This window comes from Etheostoma spectabile, chromosome 10 (assembly GCF_008692095.1).
Source record: "Etheostoma spectabile isolate EspeVRDwgs_2016 chromosome 10, UIUC_Espe_1.0, whole genome shotgun sequence".
Lineage (NCBI taxonomy): Eukaryota > Metazoa > Chordata > Actinopteri > Perciformes > Percidae > Etheostoma > Etheostoma spectabile.
Genome location: NC_045742.1, coordinates 12230413 through 12256795, shown reverse-complemented (window position 1 = coordinate 12256795; position 26383 = coordinate 12230413). Strand labels below are relative to the sequence as shown.

Below are 26383 nucleotides of genomic sequence, written 5' to 3'. Positions count from 1 at the left end.
TTATTTAATTAGCGGTATCGGTATTACATTCTTCCACCATTGATTGTGCTGGATTTCCTTTTTTATTTTTTAAAGTTGATGTGAAGTGCTTCCCATACATTTCTAAATTAAAAAGTTGCGTTTTGTTAGTGAATATTGTATAGCTCAGGTGATTATGAGTCCAAGCGACCATAAGAAACAGTGAAAAATGAATACACAAATCATTAATTTTCTCTGGTGAACGGCTTCACCATGGAAATGGTGGTAATGCATGTATCGGTCACAGTGTTTGTATGGGGTGGAGGCAGATATTAGGTGCAGGTGTATTTTGTGCCAGATAAAAGCAGCATGCCAAACCTCACAAAAAATTCCATTACAGCTTTCTGTTGGCTTGTCATTGTTTGAAGCTCAATTACTTTTTGTTACTGTATGGTAATTTGTAAACACGGAAATATGATACAGCCAGCTGACTGCTATAAATTGCTAGCACAGTTGTAGATGATGCCGGGGCCTGAAAACACATTCAAATTGCAATATTTTTTTTATTTCCAATTGTGGTGACATGGCTAAACAAATGGCAGTGAGATGCATTTGAACATAAAACTGACAACCTCAGTGAAATAAGTTTTTAGTTGGTCTGTTGCCAACTCCCTCACACTCCCTCATGCTAATTTAAGCATCATGTTGGCTTTAATGCTGTATCACTTGGTACAAAGAGGCATTCTGACCAGGCACAGAAGGAAATTGATTTCCCACATGGTTCTCGGAGGCTTTAGTCCCAGACACCCAGCTGCAGTGGTGTCTGTCTGGAAGCCTCAGAAGCAGGCTGTTATATGGAAAACTGTCCATGCCCATAATGACTCCAGCACTTAAATGATCTGTTGAACTCCCATCTGAGTGGAAAAGGTGTCAGTTATGGAGGCCATAAAGTTCATTTATTTCTTAATTTATTTATGTTTGTCTTGAAACCTCTCCTCCTTTTTCTTGATGCTTTGATTTTATTTAAAGGTCACCTTGTTCCCCTTTCATCACCTTCTCCTGCTTGTCCATGAAAGGTTCAATGAGCAGAAATGAAAGGACTGGCATTTAATTTAGCCTGAATTGAGCATCAAATAGCCAAATTAAAAAGAACAAAGGGGCTCTTTTTGTGAAAATTTGTCATGAAATGCGGCTGGAGTGGTGGACATGATGTGTGGAAAAAAGGGGCTGAACCACAGGTTTGACAGACAGACACCACAAAACACGTCAGTACTCACACAGAGCTGCATGCAGAAGTTACAGATTTTGGGGATAGAGCGACATTTTAATTTCTTCATAAATTTGCCTATCAAGGAAGTCACCATTGAAACTGAAACATTTTACATTTTAGCTTAATGGCTAAGAGTGCTGCTCATCAATGTTGCCCTATTTACATCAACACAAACATTTCACTTATGTAATTGTTTTACATTTTTAGAAATATGCTTATTCGCTCCCTTGCTGAGCGCTGGATGGGAAGACTGATACCACTCTCAGATCTGTCTGTTAAATATAATGCTACAGGTAACAGCTGGTTAGCTTAGGTAAGCACAAACAACTAGCCTAGCTTTATCAAAAGGTAACAAAATCCACTCACTAATAGTGTCAAAGTTAGCTAAATAACATGTAATCCCTTGTTTGGTTAATTCATACATACGTTTAACAGTGTTAAAACAAAAGTTTTTGGCTTTACAGGGGTTATGTGCCGTACAATTCTTTTGGCCAGGTGCAGATTACACAAACGACATATAACGTGTGAATTATTGAGATTTAGTGCTGGTGGTAGAAAGATTGTGTTCCTGTCTCACTGTTCCTTCAGTCTTTATGCTAAGTTAAGCTAACTGTCTCCTGGCTTGAGCTTCATATCTACCGTACAGACTTGAGAGTGATATCAATCGGTCTTGTCTAATTCCCGGCATGAAAGCGTATTTCCCAAATGTTAAACTATTCTTTCATGACTGTCAGGAGTGCTGGTCATTAGTGCAGCAGATTCACATCACATCACTATTATTACAAGTCTCTGACAACTTTACAGTGGTGGATAAACAACATCTTCCAGTTTCTCAGTATATCCTGAAATATTTGCTTGTACAAAAAAGCTTAACACTTTTTACAAAGTAGTTATTTGATTCATGGGAGCAGTTTACTACACAGGCAGAAGCCATTTGAAAATCTATTCAGTTGTCTGTTAGTGCTCGTCTGGCTTTGTCTTCAACATGCGTCCTTGCAAACACACCGGGCCTTTGCTGAGCTGAGTGAGGCCCACCTTCTCTCTCTTTCCTTTACTACAGAGCTTACTTTACAAGCCCTCTCCCTCTGCTTGTTCCTAAGCAACAGCCACTCCTTGTTTACCTTTGCGTTTTTGCATTGTGATTCTCATCAGAACAACACTACCACAGCCCCTCGGGAGACTTATTGTCAGGCCTCTTTATTCAAATCAGTATTAAAGCAAAGGCTACCTTGTACATATGTTGTTAATTAATTAATTAATTAATTAATGTGTGTATCCTCCTGAAAATGTAATTCATTTTTATTAAACTCTTATCTTCTTCTACTTCCCACATATAATTATTACAGATCCATAACATAGTTAAACAATGGCACCATGTACAGTAAATATTTTTTTATATAACCAAATTGAGAACGCCAGGTAGTTTATTGTCCTCATCTCCTGCACCCAGGCTGCACCTTCCACCCCATTGCCTGACTATGATAAATTAATGTATTTCATAAAGCCTCCTCAAATATTGACCAGACCTGTCCTCATGCTCCCTGCACATGCTCAGATACTTCTCCAAAGAGGTGAATTAAACCTTTGATTTGTTTGAAGTAGCCAAATAAATGATCTAAATGAAAATAGATGGGATTAGTACAGTAATCCTAACTTTCACAAGTTGTGTAGAATAGTTCAGACACAATTACAGAAAACATGTCATTGTCAAGATTAACTGACTGAGGTGATTAGGTAATACCTAAAGCATGTAATCCAACCATTCGTCATGACCTGAGTTGTCACATGGTACAGTTTGTGTCTCTATTTAAAGTATGCACCTGATATCATGACTCAGCACTTCTGTCCTGAGATCCAGGAATGGGGCTGACGTTTATTGGCTTCAAGATTAGAAACATTGGCCAGTGATACCTTATACCACACAGACCTACTATCCAATTGTGTGAAATCAGATAAGCTCTCTTGAAGGGGCTAAGCTGTCTCAGTGTGAGTAGTCCCTGCAAGGCTTTACAGGGGATCAGAAGAGAAGAGCTGATTTAGTCGTTATTAGCTGCTAAACTGAAGCTTGATCTGCGGCGATCTTAAAAATGGCTTTGCTAAAGCTGCAATTAACATCTTCCATAGTATTTTAATAAAGGACACATTATACATAATATGAATATACTGTAGTGTGACATACACATAGAGCTGACAGAATTGATAGAGGAATTAAAGGAATAATTCCACTTACCGTATTGCTTTCTAGCAGAGAGTACGATGAAAAGATTGCCACTGCTCTCAAAGCAAACAGCACAGTTGGGAAACAGCTAGCTTGGCTCTGTCCAATGAGAAAACAAAATTCATTATCACCTTTTAAAGCTCACTAGATAACATATTATGTCTTGTCTGTTTACGTCTTACAGAAACCGAGATGTAAATGTAAATGTGCTGTATTTATATAGCGCTTTTCCAGTCTTAACTGCTCAAAGCGCTTTTACATCTACAGGATACATTCACCATTCACACACATTCATACACTGTGGCCGGGGCTGCCGTACAAGGTGCCACCTGCTCATCAGATAAACACTCACACACATTCACACTCCGATGCGCAGCACCGGGGGCAACTCGGGGTTCAGTGTCTTGCCCAAGGACACTTCGACAATGACTGCAGGGGTGGGGGATCAAACCGCCAACCTTCCGATTGGCAGGCAACCGCTCTACCACTGAGCCACAGCCGTCTGATGTAAAATCAACAAGCAGTTTCATGGGGGGTTTCACCTTCAAAAAGAACCAGGCTAGATATTGACCCCTGTTTCCAATCTTTATCATAAGCCAAGTGAACCGACTGCTGGTTCTAGCTACATACATTCTTGAGAGTGGTGTTGATTTGTTCATTTAACTGTTGGCATGAGCAAATAAACGTCAACCCCAGACTAAACCTTTGAGAAGAGAATGACCCCAAAGTAGATGACAAGACAGAGGAACATTTTTATTTTTATCCTCTCTGTTTGATCCAATTCCCTCCTATAGGCGTTTTGCTGCATGCCTGACTATGGGTGGACACATCTGCCTGTTTGTGTCCAGACCTGTTTGGTATGCAGCCTCCTCTGCAACAGCCCGGCCCCCTGGTCCCAGCCTAGTCTCAGACTGGGAGCCCTGACATTTTCAGTGCTCCATCTGAAAACACACCTAGTGGCAGTACAGCAAATAAGCTCCAGCTGGAATTTCTCCCTCCTAGAAAATTAGCTGTTGTGGCAAGTTACATAATCTGATGGCGGCTTTTAGGGTAAAAATTGGCACTATGCTTTATAGATTAAGAAAGAAACAGGAATGTCATGTTTTTTTTTAAGCTTGGTTGAGAGTATGCTGCTGGTATTTTTGTATGATGTCCTCTCTTGATCTGGCTGCCAGTGTACCTGTGCTGTGACGTGTTATAATTTGTATGAATGTAAACACATCAGGGATGGGCGTGTGAAAGATACCTATAATAAACAACAGTACCGTTACCATTTCTCTGGCGCAAATATTTATTACCAAGCAGCAGCACATTTATAAAAGCCAATATGTAAATGACACATGTTCAGACTCTGGCGACCATATAGCATTACACAAATTAGCCTTTTGTTAGATACGAATATGTAAACATATGTTAGCTAATGTAGCTTACTAGGAGCCTAGATTGACAGTAAAGCTAACGCTAGCAATGGGCTATACTGACTACACAACATAAATTGCTAATGTTGGCTAGACATTATCCCTCCCTCCCCTACATAGACAAAACAAAAACGTTACATACCTGTCCAACAGAAAGACGGCAACCATGACTTCACGTTCCCTTGCAACTCATTCAGCGGCCACTCCAGTTTGTCCTCTCAGTATCTGCAGCCCTTTTTTTTCAAATTATATTTTTTATTTTTTATTTATTAGTATCCAGAGCATTACAGAAAAACATTAACCATTAAAGACACCTTGTATCCTTTCCCACAATCCTACCCTCTCAAAAGCAAGACAGCAAACACACAAGTTAGGGATGTAGTCACAAAGACACATAGAGACAAGCAATAGAATCCAAATTAGTATAATCAAAAACATCTGCCCAACCTCCGGGTTTTAGGTATTACCTGTCACTTTTCCCATAGATTTTACATATAAAAAAGAAAGCAAGAAAACAAACAAACAAACAAAACACTTGATTGTCTTTTGATAACTTCAATAAAAGGTCTGTCTGGACCGCAAGCAGAACTATATACATCATAGAACTGGGAGGAATGTGTGTACTTGAATTAAATGCATAAAGTCTACTCTTCTGGGAGCAATATATACAGTCCACTTAAACCAGAAGCTGGCAAAATCGTCTTGCCGAAGTTTGAGATAATATGTCAATCTCTCCATTTTGTATATGTCACACACTATGTCTATCCAGTCATCGATCAAAGGAGCCTGTTGCTTCAGCCATTTACGGGTTATGGTCTTTCTACCAGCAGCTAGTAAGATGAACATAAGCTTCCTGTCAGCTAACAGATCTTTTTCACCCCTTTTTTCGGGGCCCACAAGTTATTACAAAAATATTAAAAAGTGTATATTGGAAAATATTACCAACCCTAGCTTTTAACTTTGGTTATTATAATTTAGGAGAGATGCATAAAATCGTTTTAAATGAGACTTTTTTCATTATCCAGAAGGTTTAACCTATGCACTGGCCTCCCGTACATGTCTAATGCCTGCGGGGGGCTTTCTTAGTGTAGAAAAAGGAGAGAATATAGCATTTCTAGTCTAGTCATGTATCAAATTGCTCCCACGCAGCAGCCAAAACTACAGCAGAGACAGTATGAAGCATTTCAAAAATGTCTGCAAGAAAGGAATCAGCAGGGCAGTGTGAGGCAACCAACACTCACACGCACAGACTTGAATGTTTTTAATCCTTTTCCTCACTTTTAGTGTTTTTTATTTGAATCATCAGGATTTCAAAATTACATGATTGAGCTGAGACAAGAGAGGCTGTAGGGAGCAATACTAGCTGCTTCTACCTAGGAGGTTCATATTGTTTTCACATATAATTTAAGATCTTCAGAACTTAATCTTCTAAAAGAAGACACCTGAACAGTGTCAAGAAATTGTTGCTGCTTGACCACCATTTTGTAATATAAAAGAGAATGTGTTGTCATTAGGTGATTACGCCAATACTATGACCATGGCTAAACCGGCAGGGCTAAAGCAATCAGAACATTAGCAAAAGCAATACCAAGTTTATACTTCTGTAGCACATACACATTGGCAATTCATGGTGCCTAATATAGATAAAAGCAAGAAGGAACAGCCATATATAAAATATTATGATAAGATACATACAAACAGTAATTAATTAGAAAATAATGCCATTAAGAGAAAAAATCATTTAAAAATACAAGGTACATAAAATAGAAATAAAAAAAGTAAAAACTCAAAATTTCAATCATCGGCAAACAATCTTTTTTATGTTTTTAACCTGGATTTAAACAGTTGGTGCTCATCAAAGATCTTCTGGTAGTTTGTTCCAGTTGCATAGGACATAACATCCAAATTCTGCTTCCCCGTGTTTAGTTAGGACTCTGGACTGGACAAGTTGGATCTAAGGGCCCTATTCGGTTTATATCACATGTCTGGCACAGAATCCCCCCTACTTAGCCTGTGACCTGTCATGCCTCTGCTGTTCATATCAGAAATGGGCCCATTCCTTTCAGTGATTTATAAATTAGTAGCAGCACTTTAAAATGTTTCAATAGGCAACTGGAAGCCAGTGTAAAAAGTTCAGTGATCTGTTAAACCCGGCAGTAGAAAAGGTTTGGATCTAGTCCTGATTGGCAACGGCCACGGTCTAATGCTTGAATATATTTTTTTTCTATCTCCTTGTTCTTTTTTTATTAAAAAATAAAATTAAATTATCAGCAAAGTGTTCTATATAAGTGTGAGACAATATATATAGAAACCAAAACTTGAATGTAGAATGTTTTAGCCTGCCGTGACTGTAGCTTTCACCAGTTAAAATGTTAGATTAGATCAGCTGGAAGATCAGGCTAGGATGGCATTTTCCCCATCATTGATACACCTTTTCCTGCGCCACATCTTACTAACAATATCCAGATGCTCTTAATGAAATTGTATAGCCTTGTGGACATTAAAGCAGCACACAGTGCATCAAACTGTGATGTTTGAGGGTGCAGATGCTATTTCTAAAACTTTGCTGCAATTTCCTTTCCTGTTTTCACAACATAAATGGTTCTTTCTTCTATCAGTGACATATGGCCTGTTGCCACATAATAGAAATAGGCCGTTGGGGGTTGTTTCTGACAAATGGGCTGCATCTGTTAAGTTATGTTCTTCTTTGTGGTAAAAGCTAGTTTTGGATTTGTCTGGTAAGACATCAGTAATATATATCAACATGGAAATTAATGACATGCAGTTTTGAGGGATTTGTATGTTTACATTTCCAGGCTTAGTGTGTGTTTATATTAACTAGGAGCAGAAGTTAATTCAGCCAATGGAATTTTTATACATGGTTAATGAATGTGCTTTAAGGCGATTATTCTCAGTGGCTCATAAAAGGTTTGCGGGGTGCTATAGTTGCAAACAATGCAGTTTGTCTGCTGTTACACTTATATACTCGCGTTCTGACCTATAAAGAAAGACTGTGTGACAGGAACTTTGTAGTTTGTTCTGAGAATTTCTGTAAAACCAACCCATAGGAGGGAAGGTGTGCATGTGTACGTGCGTGCGGTGCGGTGCGTGTGTGTGTGTGTGTGTGTGTGTGTGTGTGTGTGTGTGTGTGTGTGTGTTTTGTGGGGGTTTGTGTGGTGTTGTGTGGTGTGTGTGTGTGTGTGTGTGTGTGTGTGTGTGTGTGTGTGTGTGTGTGTGTGCGCGCACATGTGTGTGAATGGGTGGGGGCTTAGTAATGCTGTCTGTGTTTGCACGCCTTGTGTCAGCATTGTGGAAAAGAGATGCTACAAATAGCAGGTGTGGCTTTGAGAGCCTTATTGTGATCCTTTTATTCATCATCACTGTCATTAAACAACCTGTGGGTAGCAGGCTCGAAAAAATCAGAAGGTGAGACGATATCTAAGGGTGTCTCATTTGCAGATCGTATCCTGTTGCTCTATATTGTAGTCATGGGGCCGAATCAAATATCTGTGCTTTAAATGCTGGAGATTTTGAGTATTGCATGCAAAACATGTGTCTGTGTTAAGGTACCAACATTAACATTATCTAAAAACAATCTAATAGTTAATCATTTTCATCTTTTACGTCACCCGTGGAGATAGTTCTAAAAACTGACTATTTTTTTATGTAGGATATGCTACCTGTGTCATAGGCCTCATATCTGTGAAAGCAATAGCATGTTGTATGAGAAGGAAGGAGGGGGAGTTGAGAACTTTCCGCTCTTACACAGAGTAAGACATTTTCATCTGAGTGTGGTCTAACAGACAGGAAGCAGCAGAAACCCACTGCTTAGTGATGCTGTTCCTATGAGAGCAAGATTCACAGGTCAGTTTGTGGCTGTTTTTTTTCTACCCTGTTTAAAATATTGCAGGGCTATTTTTGGCTGTCATTATTTCTTTTATATGCCCTAAAAGAAGAAAGTCCAGTACACTGTGTTGAGATAAGGGCATGATAGAAAAGTAAATGACGTAGCCTGTAAAGTCTCAGCAGGAAACCTACATTTTACATTTTTGAAGGAAAAGTGACCAAAAAATAAATGGAATCTGGTCTTGGAAACGTTTCTAAACTTTTGTCACTGAGGACATTACTTAACCCTTCATCCCTGTCCTCAGACCGTATTATCCCACCAAGGATAATGTCTAATCTTCCAAAAAATACCAACAGTATATTAGTTGGCACAAACAACTGTTGTCACAGAAAGGCATGGATCCTTCTCCTTTTCCTAGACCTAGAGCCTAGAGCCTGAGTGGAAAAGTACAAGGTTTGCATGAGATGAGATTAAATTCCATTCTCCTTCTGAATGCCTGGGCTCGAGGTGACACTTTCCTTTCAGTCTTCTTTTTGGCCCTGGCACAGCAGAGCCAAAGGCCTCCTAATTTAAGACAGACACAATGAGTGCTGCTGGCTTGGACGCAGTGCCCTCTCATTTGTGTTTCTGATGCCTTGTGTCTTGCAGCTGCATGCTATTAACCAGTGTCTGTGCCTGCCTCTGTGCCCGTCTCTGCCATTTTATCGCCACACGCATGGTGTGGCCTCAGGATTGCAGTGAAAGCACTCCTTTATTCAACTCAATATAGTGGAGTTTGAAACATGGTGAGACAAGCTGTATTGTGCAACACTGGGTGGTAAGTAAAATGCAGAATGCACAATAAATACTGTATACTGTATTTATGGTGCTGACAGTGCTGTAGCAGTGGTGTTTGCCATTGATGCAACTCCTTAAATAACACTTTTCAGACAATATGACCTTCTACCGCTATAATTTGATCAAGGTTTTTTTTTTTACTTTGAAATGTGGTGCATTGTCTATCCCTGAACTGAGCCATGTTTTTACTTCACAAGAGTTGTGTTTGAGCAGTTGTCCTTGGTGATAAAAGTTCAGTTGTTACACACTGGTGCATAGTTTGATGGCATCTGTACCAAAACATGCCCAAAAGGGAACTGCTGCCCAGAAATGATGACCAGAAGATCCTCTGATGCCCATATGGGCTATCACAGGGCTCCAGGAATGAGCTCGAGCCTCATATCACTGAGTCATTTCCTTTACAGGAACCCAGAGGATCCTGCAAAAACAGCATGTCTGTGCTGACAACTATTCAATAACATGGTAGTGGTAAGCCCACGCATTTTCTGCCATCTTGCACACCGGTGTTTTCCTGAACAGCTGAGTGGGGAAAACTAAACCTTTGCAGGACTCATTTACGGTTTTCTGTCAGTGCTGAAATGTGTCTCCCTGCACTTCATGATGAAGGGCAAAATCACAGCCTCTGTCAGTTTTGAAATCTTTGCAGGTGTGAGTGAGCACAGAAAGGACATATACCTGTGTGGGAAAAATATGCCAGATACCAGGAATACCACCCTCTATTTGACATCTTTAATCCTGTGACTGTCTTATCATGTTCACCCCACTTGACTGCTGAACAGTCACCTAAACAAATCTGCATATGTGTAACCTGAGCTGAAAATGACTGATAAGTAAAGTTTGCCCTGGTCCTTTTCTCGCATCTCACAATGTTTGCGCTCACCACATGCAGGGTGAGTCATTGCACAGTCATTCAATTGGCTTAAATTACCTCCTTTCATGGTCAACAATGAGCTCAGCTGAAGAGACTAAAGCAGGGGAAGTAGGACCTTCTGGGAATGCTTCATTTGTTCATGAATCCCGACTCTAATTGGTTGTTATTGCGACTGGCAGTCACCATGCTGTAGGGGTGGAGTAGGCCAGTGTTTGCTTCATACTCCTCAGTCTGCTGCACACCAGGCTGCCATATATAACAGACAGTTGTAATCGCCTGATAACAAGATTCACATCACCATGGTCACAGAGAGGGGCCATGATGGAGCCTTACTATCAGCTAACCATATTAGTGGTTATCTATAGGGCTTTAGGGCTTGTTAAATTGAGAAAATAATAATTGTATTAAATAATATTAAAAACAAACAGCTGCTGTACCAAACTCAATAACTTCATTACAAATTTGCAGAACCCATGGAGTTGGCAAAAAAATAAATCTTAAAGAAATTGACTGACTGTTTCCTGTCAAGCACCAAACATATGACAGACACAGTAAGTAACTAGCTGGTGAACGTAGTGAAGCATTTAGCAGCTAAAGACACAGACAATTCCCCTAAGGGTTTGGTGGAGACCAAAACAGAGCCAAAATGTGGTTGACTAAAAACATGAGGGCTAACATCTTCACCATAATAACTTCATAAAGGTGATAATACATCAATTTTGTGTTAATTGCTTCTTCGGATGCTCCCAAGTGGCCAAAATTCAATTAATGCTGTTCAGAAAACAATTGATTGGTTGTTAAGATAGTTGTAAAAAATGTTTTTAACATCAGAAAGACAATGCGTTACAAGAAGAGAGAGGGGAGGGGGGGGGATGACATGGAGCATGTGTTTGTATAACATCAGTGTTATACATTTCATGCCGTAGATCACTGGGTCACCAGAATGCCCCGCTCATTAACAACACTAAAATACTCAATTTTGTCAAAAGAAGGGCCCACCCATAGTGAGTCACAGGCAGTCTATTTGCTCTGTGGACTGTTATGCATTGACTAACATCCCAGTAAAATCCCTCACTTCACACTCCTCTTCTCCTCTTCATGACGTAGTTCACTTACAACTCTGCTCCTGTGCTGGGACAAGGCAGCTGTTGTCATGTGCTCAGGGATAATGTGCAGGCTGCGTCTGACTAATGGCTGGCTCTCTTGTATCCTTGTCTGCTGTTAGCATGATGCCAACTGGGCCATTCAGTTCAATGAAGCACTGACAGGAGGAATATAGAAAATACAAACATGCAAACACTGACACACATATAACACAGTTATATTATAGTATGAATACAACAGACACATAAAGTCACACAAATACAAAACATGGGAAAGGAGATTAGAAGATTTACTGTTTATGTTTATTACAGTCTATTTCCCGTCATTTGATAACTCCTTAATGACTTGATGCTGATGATTTGTTCACTTAACCCCAGTCCTTCCCGCAGCTTCATAACATTCAATTTTCACACTAACAGATCCATAAATGTTCATAAAACTGACACAAACTGTGACAACGACAAAATAGGAACCAAGATGTTCTGTTACAGAGCATGCCTGGCGTTTTAGCTTGTCAGATGTGGGAGAAAGGCAGCAAGGCTGGGCAGGGCAATTTCAGAGTGATCCCATATGAGACAGACCGCTGCACTTCTACCTCATCCCACATGGTGTCTTGGTCTTCACAGAGGGCAGATGAGGGGATCAGCTGTAAATGTGTTTGTGGTCCATGTAAAATTATAAATGGAGAGTCACTTAGCAGGCAGACACATGTCCACCAGCATATATTATTTATTCATTTTTTAACCTGATTTATAAATCTTTCTCCATTTGGAGGCCTCGTCCAATACATTCCCTCTGTCCTGCTTGAGTCTGGTAATGGCTTGTCACATTCTCCCAGGGCAAACATGCCAAGAAGAAGGCACTGAAGAGCTCTAGACAGATGGCAGCAGCGTCCAGCTTTGGCAGAGGTGGGCATGGACACTGCCCAGCAGAGACAGCAGAAGGGACTGACTGGAATGACACATTAGCCTTCAAAAAGATTTAGTTTCCCTATGTCTCTTTCCTTATCTCCCAATGCTATGCTTTCCAGACAACAACCACATGTTACGTTTCTGTCTGGATGCTTAGCAGGAAGATAAACTAAATCGTAAAATGTGTTTGGCCCCTGTGCCCCTCAAGCTGCTCAAAAGTTTAGTGCTCCTCTATTACCTCCTCTCCTGTTACCCCCTCCCTTTAAAACTTCAAAATACAACTGAGCCTGGTATGCAACTTTGTCATACAGGCATTTCAAAGCAAGTGAGCTCCACCCTGCAGCAGTGAGAAAAGCCGGAATTTTGTGTGTGTGTGTGTGTGTGTGTGTGTGTGTGTGTGTGTGTGTGTGTGTGTGTGTGTTGTGTGGTGTGTGTGTTGAGGGGTATACTACACTGCCATCTTTTACTTCTCTACTGCTGCAGCTCTTTGGTCTCTGAGAAAGAGGATGGTGGGGGGTTTGTGGCCCTGCAGTGTCCATTTATTCTGCAGCCCCTCCCGTCCTTCAGCCCTAACCAGCCTTTGGGTTATGGGTCGTATAATACACACACACACACAGACACACACACACACACACACACACACACACACACACACAGCAACATGACCACCAGTTTCCCTCCCCCGATGCCTGTGATCACAGTAACTCCCTGAGGGTCAGCACAGAGGAGCTACCAGAGCTTCATTAGACAAGTGATCGTGTGTGTGTGTGTGTGTGTGTATGTGTGTGTGTGTGTGTGTGTGTGTGTGTGTTTTTCTGTGTCGAGGGAGAGTTTGTTCAGACCCTCTCATGTGAATATCAGCCCCCAGAGTCTTATGATCTAGGGTGGTGAGCTGATTGATGTCTTCACTTCAGGGACGGACACAACTATGAAATGAGAGGCATTAGTGATTACAATGAGTACTGCACTGACGTCCTCCTGATGTGTTGTTAAAGTGTAGAAAATTAATCAAAGAAAATTAATTGGCAAGTTAAAAGTTAGTTTTCAATAATAATAGATAACATTTGATGGTTCAGGTTTTCGTTAAAGTAAATGTTAAATTAAGGTAAATTGGGATAAATTTATAGGGTCTGGATTGTTGGTCGGACAAAACAAGCTATTTAAAGATTCAGCATGTGCTCTGGCATATTGTGACGATCATTTTTCATTGTTTTCTGATGTTTTATAGACCATATGTTTATTTATATAGATCACTTTTGTATTATCCATAATAGTTTCAACTTTTAAGCATCAGAGCCTGAAAAAACTGAACAAATGAGGACAACCTTTAAAATATTTTTTCATAATTATCTCTGATATTTGGATTAGGTTGAGTAAAAGTAAAAGTAAACTTCAGATGAAAAATGGCTTTCTAATGCTTGCAGGAACAGTTACATTGTCATGAAGCCTGGAACCTGTTACAATCTATTTTTGGTCAGGCACCAACAACTCTCTTTTGCTTGGTCTTGACTCGCTGTGTGAGTTCATTAGAGGTAATTCAGGCAGGAATTAGACAGTGATCTGATTTATCTGCTGAGACTAGACACAAGCCCATAGATACGGATGTCCAGCCTGATGTTGTTCAGGACTGTAAGTTGAATGGTGAATTTTTATGCCTAAAAAATACTTTTATCCTCTCACACTAGCACTGTTGCACTACTAGCTGCCTGCTCCTCCCTGCCTCTCTTGTCTCTCAGTGAAATTAAACTGATCTAATATGCCACCTGACCTTAGCCCCTATCTCTTTCTCTCTATCTGGCAGGTGTAGATGCTCCAGGCGCAGCGGGACCCAGCCTCCGTGTCAGAGAGGGAAGAGGCTGCTCCCACCTGGGCCACAGCACTCCTCTGAAACTGGGCTTGTGGTCTCTCTCTCTGTGTACTAACAGCCCAGATTAGAAAACAGGACAACGACAGGCAAGCCATTCTGTGAGGTGCAGTGAGTCTCAGGAGCCAGGAGTAGTCATAGCCCGGTAATTTTAGGCTGCTCCCTGCCCTTAGAACTGAACATGACGACTGCAATACAGCCCAGTGAACTGGTTTTCGAATTTGCCAGCAACGGGATGGACGAAATCAATCAGGTACGTATCATGCTTGAGAGACCACATTTAAAACTTATGTTGCTTTTATGCATAACTGGATTCCCAGACTATATGCTTTATTCAGTCAAAAGACTTTTGGACCAGTGTTTGACGAGCCACCTCCTTCAACCGGATCTTGTTGATAAATGTAAGATTTTTCACAGCAGGGCAAACTATACTTGTGCAAACAGCATGGTCACTGGGGTAGGATTCGCTGTTGCTCAGAGCCTGGGATTTTTAACTGTGACGACATGTTGGAGAACGAGGCAGGCAAAGGGGAGGATGGAGCAGAGAGGAGGTCTGGGAAGAGAAGTGTGGGCTGCTGGGAGAACCGAAATGGAAAGACTGAAAAACCTGTAATGAGGTTAGGGAGCGTGGGAGGGAAAGGGTGGGGCTTGGCCATTAATGTGTTTTTGGCACAAAGGTTACTATGTGTGCATACTATGTGAACCTGTGCCTATGTGTCTTTTCATTGCCTGATCAGGTTTGCAGTTATCTCATCCCCACCACCTTGTCTGAAGCCTGTGGAGCAGGCTTGATTGTAAGTGTGGTGGTATGTGTGTTTATGTATACCGGTATCTGTATGTGTGTATGTAGAATGACAAGTTGTCACTGGATCTCTGAATAGAACCAGTTCAGGCCTAACCTGACAAACCAGTTACAAGGCTCCTTGGAAGGATGGGATAATTCTTTTAAAAGGTCTTGCATTGTTCCAGTGCTACAGTTTTGTTCCTTGCTACACCCACTCAGCCTGTTATGTAAGCATCATGCCCCTATTTACCAAGTCCCTGGAACTTACCCCACCCCCCCCACCCCCCCCCCCCCCCCCCCCCCCCCCCCACCCCCCCCCCCCCCCACCCCCCCCCCCCCCCCCCCCCCCCCCCCCCCACCCCCCTCCCCCCCCCCCCCCCCCCCCCCCCCCCCCCCCCCCCCACCCCCCCCCCCCCCCAACCCCCCCCCCCCCCCCCCACCCCCCCCCCCCACCCCCCCCCCCCCCCCCCCCCCCCCCCCCCCCCACCCCCCCCCCCCCCCTAAAAAAGAAAAGAAAATGGGAACATCACACAAACTACAATGCAGTGGCCATTTTGTAAAAATGTATTTTGGCCACAATACAGACGTTGGAACTGAGTGACAACAACTAGCCATGAACAACGTGTTTCTTTATTTGAAATTGGAAATGAAGGTAAAGGTTTCTACATTGTCAAGCTACAGAAACAGGTATTTGGCTTTTAGGTACACATCATGATAGTATCTCTCAAGCTATGGGCTGCTGCACTGTTAAATATTATTAAAATGAGGATATTGAAAGTGTACAGGCAGTTGGATTCATTGTGGCTGGGCAGGTTAGGCAGAAGAGAGTGGGGTGTGGAGGGAACAGCTTGCACAGATGCTGTTGCTTTCAAAGGCAGAATGGGGAACTCAGAAATGCAAAACTGTCCGATTCTTATCGCTCCTGTTTCCCTACTACAAACACTATTCAAGTCAGCAAAGAGGAAGAAGCTGTTAAAAACCTTTATGATGTTCAACATTATTTGTCAGACTGAGTTAGATGTTGGGCGCCAGTTCTGAAAGCCCCACCTTATCGCTATTTTAAACCTTTAAACAACAGGCTCTTTCTTCCACAGTGATTATCTTTCACATTGCAACATGCAAAATACAAGGCTAGTTTGAAGGTGTTCCCAGCAAAAACAGAACCCAGTTAACATCAAAACAACAGCAGAGACAGCAGCTTCAGATGTCTGATGCTCTGTCAGCAAACTGTGAGGGACTCAGACTCGTCTGATTGGAGGGGAGTGGGTGGTGCTGCTTTTTCAGGAGCTCAGCAGACCAATGACTTTGACTACACACACACACACACACACACACACACACACACACACACACACACACACACACACACACACACACACACACACACACACACACTTGACTCTCACTCAAGGACAGCAAACATAATTTAGGCCCAGGAGAGGAGATGTGGTAGCCTCACTGTCTAGCTATCTGATAATATGTCTACCAAAGACTCAGATTAATGGGAAACATTCAGTGTATGTCAGTAAGACATTGACTGTAGTCAAAGCAAAACTTAGGGTTTTTAGTAGCCCCTTGAGCTGGTTGTTGTTGATCTGCTCTATTCGCAGACACCTATATTATGTATAGTGTCACAAATTACTATTAAAGAATTGTTGTGTAGTTACTACTGGTCCTGCCCGGGAGGCTCAACCTTTTAATACTGTGTCCAAATAATGAGCCATTCTGTTTCCTGGTTAAAGTGTAGCCGAAATGGGAGTGTATCCATAGACTCCATTGCCTCCTCTTCCCACCCCCACGGCTCAAAGCCCAGACACCTGGTATGCCCCAGAGGTCCAAACCAACAATGGGCACTTGTGCAAAGAGACAGATAAGCCTTTATACATGTTCCTCCTACTGCACCTTTTCTCCATCCGGTTCCCCCTTTAATTAGTTCATGACTGTAAAAATGTGTTCTTAATTGACAGGGTACAATTACCACAAAGAGGAAGAAGCACACACATGTATATGTAAAGATACGAGAAGGCACTGGATAATCATTTCCATTATTTGTAATACATCTTAGTCACCCCCGTCAACAGGGCAAATTCTCAAGTTCCAGTTGATGTAGCTTGTTATTTGTAGGGCAGCATTGTAAGTTACACCCTGATTACAGGCAGCATGGTATCAAGAAGGTGTTTGTCCGGTTATGCATACAATTATCTTTTGTTCGAACACACAGGTATTTTTTTATACTTTTAACTTAAGAAAATATATTCAATGGAGGCACTTCTCTTATGCCTGGTGGGCTTAAACAGTTCTGTTATCAACATTTGATGTGTTTCAGTGTTTCAGTGTGGGTTGGACACAATACACTAAAAGCAAAATCAGTTGGCATGGACATGGTAAAAGAAATGATTTCACTGTACTGTTAAAGCGTAGTCTGCTGCCATCTGCTGGTTGTTTTGCGTCAAAGTACTTGGCGTACATATTGTCAGTTTAGTTTTATGCTTTCTGAATCAGATCTGCCTCTGATGTTGTATGTTTTTCATACTCTTTGAAATAAACAAACAAACAAATGTTGCTTCAGGCTACTAGAACCAGAAAGAAACAAGAGTTTTAGAGGACCACATGTCTGATTTATTCAAAGGACTGAATTAGTCCCCATGTCTTTCCCCATTGACACGAACCAAGCGCCCAGTGAGTACTTTTGACCCAGTCTGTGTTTGAAGAGCTCTCAAGTATGTTGGGCTTCGCAGTTGTTTCAACGGTTTGGCCCAAGCTCCAGTAATTCCCTCCGTCCCTCGGCTCCTTCCTTCATCTGCCTGAGCCATGCCTGAAATGAGACTGCAGTGTTAGAATTCCCAAAGCACGTTTAGGACATGATGAAGGGTGTGCTCGCCTGCAACTCACGATTGATCCATTAACATTCAATTGGGCTAATATAATTTCGGAGCATAAGCTTAACTTCTCAGGAGAAGAAGGCCAAATCAAACAGCTGGTTCCTGTCTTCTTTAGAAGGTCCTTATGGACTGCTGCAACACCACAGAAATGAGCTCTCCTCCATGCTACGTGCCTCTAAATTTGCTGAAATTGAGAATGAATCTACAATATTTTACAAGGCAATAAAAATAGGAGACCAAAACTGGTTATAACATTAAACAGATGTCAACTGGGGTTTTTATATTGCATTTATGATGTGTAGTGGAGGAATAAATGGTGTTTTTATTGCATATATATATATATATATATATATATACTATATGTGTGTGTACGTATGTATGTGCACAGACTGTCAATCCCCTGCCTCCCTGTGATAGCTCATGTGTTGCAACATCTCATACCTTTCTTTCTGTGTGTGGGTGTGTGTGTGTGGTGTTGGTGTGTTGTGTGTGGTGGGTTGTGGTGTGTGTGTGTGTGTGTGTGTGTGTGTGTGTGTGTGTGTGTGTGTGTGTGCGCCCTCTTTCTGTTTAGCTGGACGACCCGTCAGTATTCCCAGCGGTGATTGTTGAGCATGTGCCTGCAGCCGATCTGCTGCAGGTCTATTCCGGCCTGGAGTCTGACGAGGTGACCAACGGCATCATGGTGGACACCACTCTCCATGTCGTTGAGGAACCTTCCATCTTGGTGGGAGGGGTCGACCTCTCAGGTAAAGATATTTTACTTCACTGTTATTTAAAGAGAACTGTGCTCAGTAAGGCACACACACGGTAGACAAGTGTTTAAGTCCAGATCATAGGAAGACCACGTTAAGCAGGAAAATCACAATCTACACATTTGGTCTTTACTCAGATTCACAGCCAAATCTTTTTCTTTTTATAACTGTTAATGAAATAAATGGTAATCTTACCACCTATGTAGTGCTTTACTTTACAGGTCCATAATTTCCAAGATGTTTCTTACAAAAGAACTGTGATTGATACTAATTATCAGGAAAATATAGACAGTGTTTAATTGGTACGCTTACAATAAATTTATTACAATGAATCACCTGCAAAACGCAGAGTCTTTAGTCAGTGCACAGTACAGTGGGTTGGGCAACTGAATATGCAAAATGTGATTATAATTATAAATGATTAGAGAGAGAATTATTTGAAACACATTCTGCTTTTCTTTAAAATGAGTCAAAAATAACAATGTTCTTTCTAGGAAAACTAATAATAAATATTAAGAAATTATTTGGTAATCACTGGCCTGTAAAATAAATCATCTATTTAAACAATTTCTTAAACTGTACCTACATTTTCCTGTTTTTGCTTAATTCTTTATTTACCTAGCAACAACAATCTCTTGTTTGTGTAAACGTCCCTTGGCACATGTGAAATTGATCATGATGTTAACCTTTAAACTCACTTAATGCTAGCCGTTCAGCTGTCTCAGACAAAGAGCCAGACATACAAGTACTCAAATACCACAATATACAAAGTAGTTTCCCACAAGGATTTCATATTGATGAATTTGTTGTTGTCTGGTGGACAGAAACAACAGTCTCTGGCCCAGATGACAGCATGGAGACGAACGAAGCCGCAGCAGCTCTTCTTAACATGGAGTCTCCAAACAACATTTTGGACGAGAAGCGTATGAGTAAGTTATTTTGAATATTCTACATTTCAACTTTGATCAAACATCGGACCTATTTTGAGCATGAGAGACATTTGTTATGGACTATTCATGGTTTGTCTGTGTTTCTATATGTTATGTTTTTGTGTAGTTCACACCTACGGCACTCTGCTGGAGTCAGACTTGACATACGCCCCTCTGAGGCCTGATCAGATGGATAATGATGCCCTTGACATGTCCCTAGATGAGGACACTTCATCCATGGATGAGATACCCCAAAGGTGTCCCTTAAAACCTCAGAAAAAAACCAAAGGTAACGCTGAGTCATCCTCTTTTTTTCCTCCATTATCTCTTGTGCTAAAATTTCCGTCTTGTCGGTAATTGGATGATTTCACTGTGACTTCTCACTTTATAACACGCAACCCCTCAATTTGAATTGTAGTGCGGAAGCCGCGGGCGGTGCGTCCCTGCTCCCCTATCACCACCCCTAACCTGCCACTCAGGAAGAAGAGCAAAGAGGGCAAAGGTAAGCCTCAATAATTTGTCCGCTTCACTGTAATGAGCCAATAAAAATCAAGGTCTCCCCTCCTCTTGTGTGCGCTCTGTTTCCTCCCGTGGAGTGTGCAAACAGCAGTCCTCAACCCCTGCAGTCCGGCGGGGTTGAATCTGGTCAAGTTAATGGATGAGGGGATCTCAGGGTGCTGGGAAACAGAAGTGATTGCAGGCTGGAGGGCACATTGATGTTCTACCAATAGAAGCAGACTAGTGCTGCTCGATGTGAACCCTCATTGCACCATACAGTGTGACACAAAGAGGAAGGGGCTGGAGACGACAGGTTTAGCTGCACACATATACATCACCCTGTCATGCTGTCTGGGATTCAAGTGACTACTGGGAGCATTGCTGTTTTTAACCACTTCTGGCCAAAGCATCTCACAAATTAGAGTCATCTACTCCCAGGCTTGGTATAATTAATTAACTTCCAAGGCACACATGCAACTGACACGACAATGGTTATTAGAGACTATAAATGTCTGATGGGCTTGAATGTTTACAACATGATTTAATTTAGTCCCCCCCCCTCCATATTTGCAGGCAGCACAATCTACCTGTGGGAATTCCTTCTGGCTTTACTGCAGGATAAGAACACCTGTCCCAAATACATCAAGTGGACACAACGAGAGAAAGGCATCTTTAAGCTGGTGGACTCCAAGGCTGTTTCAAAGTTGTGGGGCAAACACAAGAACAAGCCTGACATGAACTATGAGACCATGGGAAGAGCTCTTAGGTAAGAGGAACATCAAAATGGGCACCACTTTTTAAAGCTTTGTCATCATGCACATTAACTCCCATTTAGCTCTACACCCAGAAGACATGACTCCACAGATACGTTCATAACAACACAGTGATTTTAGGAGGACGTTAAATTTGAAGCATTATAATGTCTATAATGTGATGAACTACTCCTTATCTAATTTCTCTTGTAGGTACTACTATCAGAGAGGCATACTGGCCAAAGTGGAGGGGCAGCGACTGGTCTATCAGTTTAAGGAGATGCCAACTGATCTGGTGGTAATCGAGGATGAGGACACAGGCTCTGATGTCAACGTTGGCTATGGGAATCAGAGATCTAACAACGGGCGGTCTATGGTCCGTGGAGGGTCCAAAGGGCACGGGAGGGCTCATGGTCAACATCAAGTCTCAATGAAGCAAATGAAGAAGGAGCCTATTGATGAATATCTGTACCAAGAAGACGGACAGACCGAGCAGCTTCTTCAATCTGTCAATATGTTGCAGGCCAACCATGGGTCAACTGTCCAAGATCAACACATGAGGTAAGAGATTGCCAACCTTGCAGTGACAAAAAAACTCAGGGAAGTCATTGTTCCCATTCAAAAAAATTCTTCCAGCACAGCTAACCGACTGCTGGCTGTAGCCTTACATAATTTAAACAGGCAGAAAATGAGAGTGGTAACAATCTTCTCATCTAACTCTTGGCAAGAAAGCAAATAAGTATATTTCCCGAAATGTCAAATTATTCCTATAAGTGATGCTTAATAAATGTCTTTATCTAACAGAAAATGCCGTCGATATAAAATCAGTCGATATGTATGATATGAGCTGTCAAATATCAATATTGCTGTGAACCTCGGAAATCCAACATTAGACAGGAGTTTTTCTAAACCAGCAGGATGCTTTGATAACAAACAACTTTTCACGTGAGCGTTTAAGGTGTGAATCTTATTTATTCGGTGGTCGTGTAAATTCACAACCCCTGACACATAAAATTACTCAAATCTGGTGGTCATACACACATGCATAAAAATACGCTTGTCCTGAAAATTTGACTCAACCCATGTTGACATTTTATTAATGGCTGCAACTTGAAAGGGAATTCTATCTTGAAACCTTGCCAGCTTTTCAGAAATTGAGGTAAACTGTTTGCTCAAACCTTTGATGTGGAGGAATGGACACAGTAACAGCAAAACACGTAAAATCCAATCCAGTAGCCGTGCGGTACATACTACCTTTGTAAATCTTATAATGCTCATTTGTTGTTGATGTGTTGACCCAGCTGTTTGGTATTCTTAGTTTCTTAGTTGTTATACTTGCCTGCACAATCAATGTATTATCAGTCATCTGGCTTTTGAAGCTGTTAAACATAGCCTGCAGTTAGGAATCAAGGAGAATAATGACTTCTGCATTACAGCTGACAATGCAGTTTGTTATATTAATAAGGGCATTAGTTCTGCTGTTTAGGATCATAGCTGTGCACTGGGAAACTTTCTAAATAGGGTTTCATTAAAAAATAATCCTTTTCTATATTTGCAATGCTACAAACTGAATATTTAATTACACCAGCTCTGTCAGGGAAGCTGAAGAAACACAAGTACATAATCAGTTATTTTTCTCTATTCAGGACAATGACTGCTCCTGCATCAGTTCCTATGGTCCTGACGTCTCCCGGCTCTCTTCAGTCTGTTCCCCTCACCACGGTTATGGCCAATGGGGACTCCTGCCATTCGTCCCCCCCTCGGGTTATTCTCCACACCATGCCCTCCACCATAGCAGGTGGTAAAGATGTGCTCACCATCCAGACGGCCTCTCTAGCAGGTGGAGCCAACAGCTTGCAGGATGGCCTATCTCAGCACCTCTTGGTCACCAGTATGGGCTCCACCGCCTCTTCCTGTTGCACTTCCCCTCCAGGAGTCATTAGTTCCACCGCTTCTAACCTCAGCACTATCCCTCGCCTGGTCACCATCAACACAACATGTGGGCAGACCATGGTGGCACAGCAGCCAGGCACCGTAATTGCCACTGTGCTCAAATCCAGCGACTTCTCAGGGCTGCATGTCAAAGAGGAGATGCTGGACCCCAGCTACTTCCAGTCGATGGTGAATGGTGACCCATCACTGGCAGAAAACATCTTTGACAAAGAAGAGATTGAGATAGGGGAAGCAGAGCTGCAGTATAGGACTGTGATCATTGATACCAGTCAAAGCCAGGGCTATGAGGCTGCGAGTGAAACTATAATAAATGGACATTTCTCCCAGAGCAGCAGCCCTGGTGAGGGCCTGACCCCTGTAGAGGAGCTGGAAGTGCGTGGGGAGATGTCCCTGCAGCCTGAGCAGGGAATGAAAGGCCTGCAGGAGCTGCCACTGTCCGTCCAATTGCCTGCAAACTTTGTCCAGATAAAGACAGAGCCTGCAGAGGCTTAGGGCTGCAGGACACAAGCTGAACCAAAAACAGCAATTGAATCCATTTTGACCACAGACTTAATGTTTTCTTTTTGTACCACAGCGATCTGATCAAAGATCAGAGCGAGGGATCTTGAGGCATGCGCCTCTGGAAGGTTGGTCAGTACAGCCTCAGGATTTATTGTTTACTCACATATTTTGTGACTATGTGCCTAATTTAAAAAAAAATCAAAGGAGTGTTTAGGTTTTCTAAAGAGTCACTTTTCCGATTTGGGATACTTTTCCATAGACATTAACACACACAGATACACATACCCATACACAGAAACACAGACAACAACCTTCCCCTCCAGGACAACAGCCATTGGATAAACCAGGGATCCCTGTCTACCAAATGTGCCAGTTAGTCATTTTCTTACCTTGAATCTCATTGGACATGTGTGTTTAAAGCGGAGAATGCAACAAACCAAAACTGTGGATTGAATGCCAAATGGTGCAATGAACTCAGACTTCTGAGAACGTGCAGGGGACGTGTGTTTAAAAATATTAAATAAACAACATACAAATTTGGATGCTGTGTCACAGTGTCCAATCCGGAAAAAAACACACACATCTCAGAGTTTAATTGAAGAGTGCCTTACAGGAAGTTCAAATAGCTCAAGACTTTTTTTGTGAAAACGTCTGGGAATAAGATAAAAAATGGACTAAATGGTTTTTCAGACCTGTAAGAAAGTACTATTCATTTATTTTCATATATACAAAACAGGTATGCACTCACTTTCTATTAGTCCTGGCCTTAAAACACGGTGTTACTATGGAAATGGGCATTTTCTGTCCACCAAGGACAGTCCAACATTAAAAATGTTTGTATAGAATTGCAAACTGGAGGCACAGCAAGATGGTGAGGCACAAATGGAGTGAAAGAATACGCGGGATAAAACAGATTTTATCAGCTTCTGCTTTAGAGAAATTGAAATGAAATATATATGAATCTATATATATATATATATATATACATACACACATATATAATATACAATTGAGATTCAATTTTAAGGCCATAGTGAATTTATTTATTTTGTGATTTTCTAAATTCTGTAAAAAGAAAGGCGTTTCTGTAAAAAGAAACACATTTACGTGTGTTAACATGAGGGAAAATACAAAGATTATGAACCTTAACACCAGGAAACTTATTTGGTATTTTTTTTAAGACCAACATTTTTTTATTTGTATAGCATTCCATATAATCACCTTTTGCGTTTTGGACTCGAGTGCTCAGTGCAGCATAATTATTCCACTGTTATATTCTCTTATTGTAGATATCCTCTGTTGTGTGTCTGATTTGAACGTGCTTTGGTTACTTCTTTTCAACAGACATACCTCTTTACCTTTTTCAACAGCGTTAGGGACTCTGCATTTAAAAAGATTATGTTCTGCAAAAAGTATCAAATGTATCAATCAGTATGTCAATCATATCTCAAGTTTCTTTAGTAATTTGGTACAAAGATGTACCAGTGTTGTTTTCAAAGCTTCTCTCCTTTCTTCTCCTCTCTCCCCTCATTTGCTCTGGCCTAGTCTCCTTTCTTTTTCTCTTCTCTTCTTATTTTTCTCGTCTCCACTCCTCATCTCCTCACATCTTCTTTCCTCTTCCTCTCCTAGTCTCTGGTCAGTCCAGTCTGTGCCTTCTTTATTTGCTGTCCCATATTGCTAAGGACCTCTCAGGCCAGCCATCCGATTGGCCCCTCTGTCCGGCCGTGGATGAAGCCATATTGATCCTGAGTGGTATCACAGTTAAATTGGTTGTATTTTCCACCCAGACTGTAGCTGAAGAGTGAGGACATTCAGACATACTGACCTCCATCTGATCTATCACCTAAGGACATGCGTTAAACGCTGCTTTACAACCCCCCATCAGCCAAAGGGCTCTGGGTCTGCAAAGACACTCTGAATGTATACTTATTGTTTAAGTACATGCACATGTTTGACAATCAATAATTACACTGGGTTAAATTTGCATAGAAATCTGTCTTTGAGTGGGGATTTGCTGCCTTTCTTTTCTTTTTTTTGTGTTGTGCATATTCCCATATCTGCCCTGCCTTTTGCCTAAAGCTTGTTGTCTCTGAGATGTTGAGGTATGCCCACTGCTTATCTTTAGTTGCTTCTATTGTCTTGGGGTTGCCAATTGCATCCCTTATTCTGAATATAGAGTAGATTTTTAAGAAAAAGTCAATGTACTAATTAAAAACAAAATTCTCATCACTGAATAACCACTTTTGTTGTTTTTATTGCAGACAAAGTGGTTTTGAAATTGTGAGGCACATATAAATGTCACTCAAGTTACGTTTTGAAAAAAAATTAAACAGAAAACTAAATTAAACTTGGAAACAAATAGCTTGCAAGGGGTTACTATGTCAATTAATTTCTTCTGTTGAGATAATGGAAATGAAGCATTTCTGCCTCAAAGTTGTATTGTTGGGTTGTTGCAGCTTTGAGGGACATTCAACCACATGCCATTTGAAGAGAAAGAAAACACGACTGGAGGGAACTGGATTGGCGCCATTAGCAGGCCAGTGACTGATTGGACTGTACTGAAGAGGACTGCTTCTCCAGTTGCTGTGGGTGGATTCATTAGCATGTGACATGCCCAGAACTGAAGACAGCCGAGTCTGTCACCACAGCTTGCAGAGTGAAGTGTGTGTGTTTGTGTGTGTGTTTGTGCGTTTAGGCTGTGGCTGCCGTGTGGGAGGGTTACTGCCTTGGATTGATTCTGTTAGAGCATGTGTTATGTTCGTGTGTGTGTGTGTGTGTCGGGGAGTGCATTGGTTTAGTGTGTGTGTGTGTGTGTGTGTGTGTGTGTGTGTGTGTGTTCAGGGTCGGGGAAGAGGGGGTTTGGAGGTGTTAAAGAAGCTGTCTGGCTGCAGCTTTTGCCGACTGTTGTAGCTCTGTCTACACGCACATGCACTGCTGTGTACCACTCAATATAATCTTGCGATATGGTTAAAAACACCCATTCGCACACATGCGCACGCATGCACACACACACACACACACACACACACACACA

General features: G+C 41.6%; 1 protein-coding gene across 4 annotated transcripts in view; it reads left to right on the top strand.

Annotated features, from left to right (window-relative positions):
* elf1 (E74-like ETS transcription factor 1) overlaps window positions 1–25586 on the top strand; it is a 40564-nt gene extending 14978 nt beyond the window's left edge. For 2 of the 4 annotated variants that reach the window (XM_032527853.1, XM_032527854.1), the window contains exons 2-10: window positions 14236–14551; window positions 15036–15092; window positions 18536–18710; window positions 19541–19645; window positions 19773–19934; window positions 20064–20147; window positions 20717–20909; window positions 21109–21456; window positions 22542–23340. In XM_032527853.1, coding sequence (XP_032383744.1) covers window positions 14480–14551; window positions 15036–15092; window positions 18536–18710; window positions 19541–19645; window positions 19773–19934; window positions 20064–20147; window positions 20717–20909; window positions 21109–21456; window positions 22542–23340 — 1995 coding nt within the window. In that variant the 5' untranslated portion in view covers window positions 14236–14479. Of the gene's footprint in view, window positions 1–14235; window positions 14552–15035; window positions 15093–18535; window positions 18711–19540; window positions 19646–19772; window positions 19935–20063; window positions 20148–20716; window positions 20910–21108; window positions 21457–22541 lie in introns of all 4 variants that reach the window. The other 2 variants (XM_032527855.1, XM_032527857.1) reach the window with 2 other exon arrangements.
* Window positions 25587–26383: the final 797 nt, after the last annotated feature.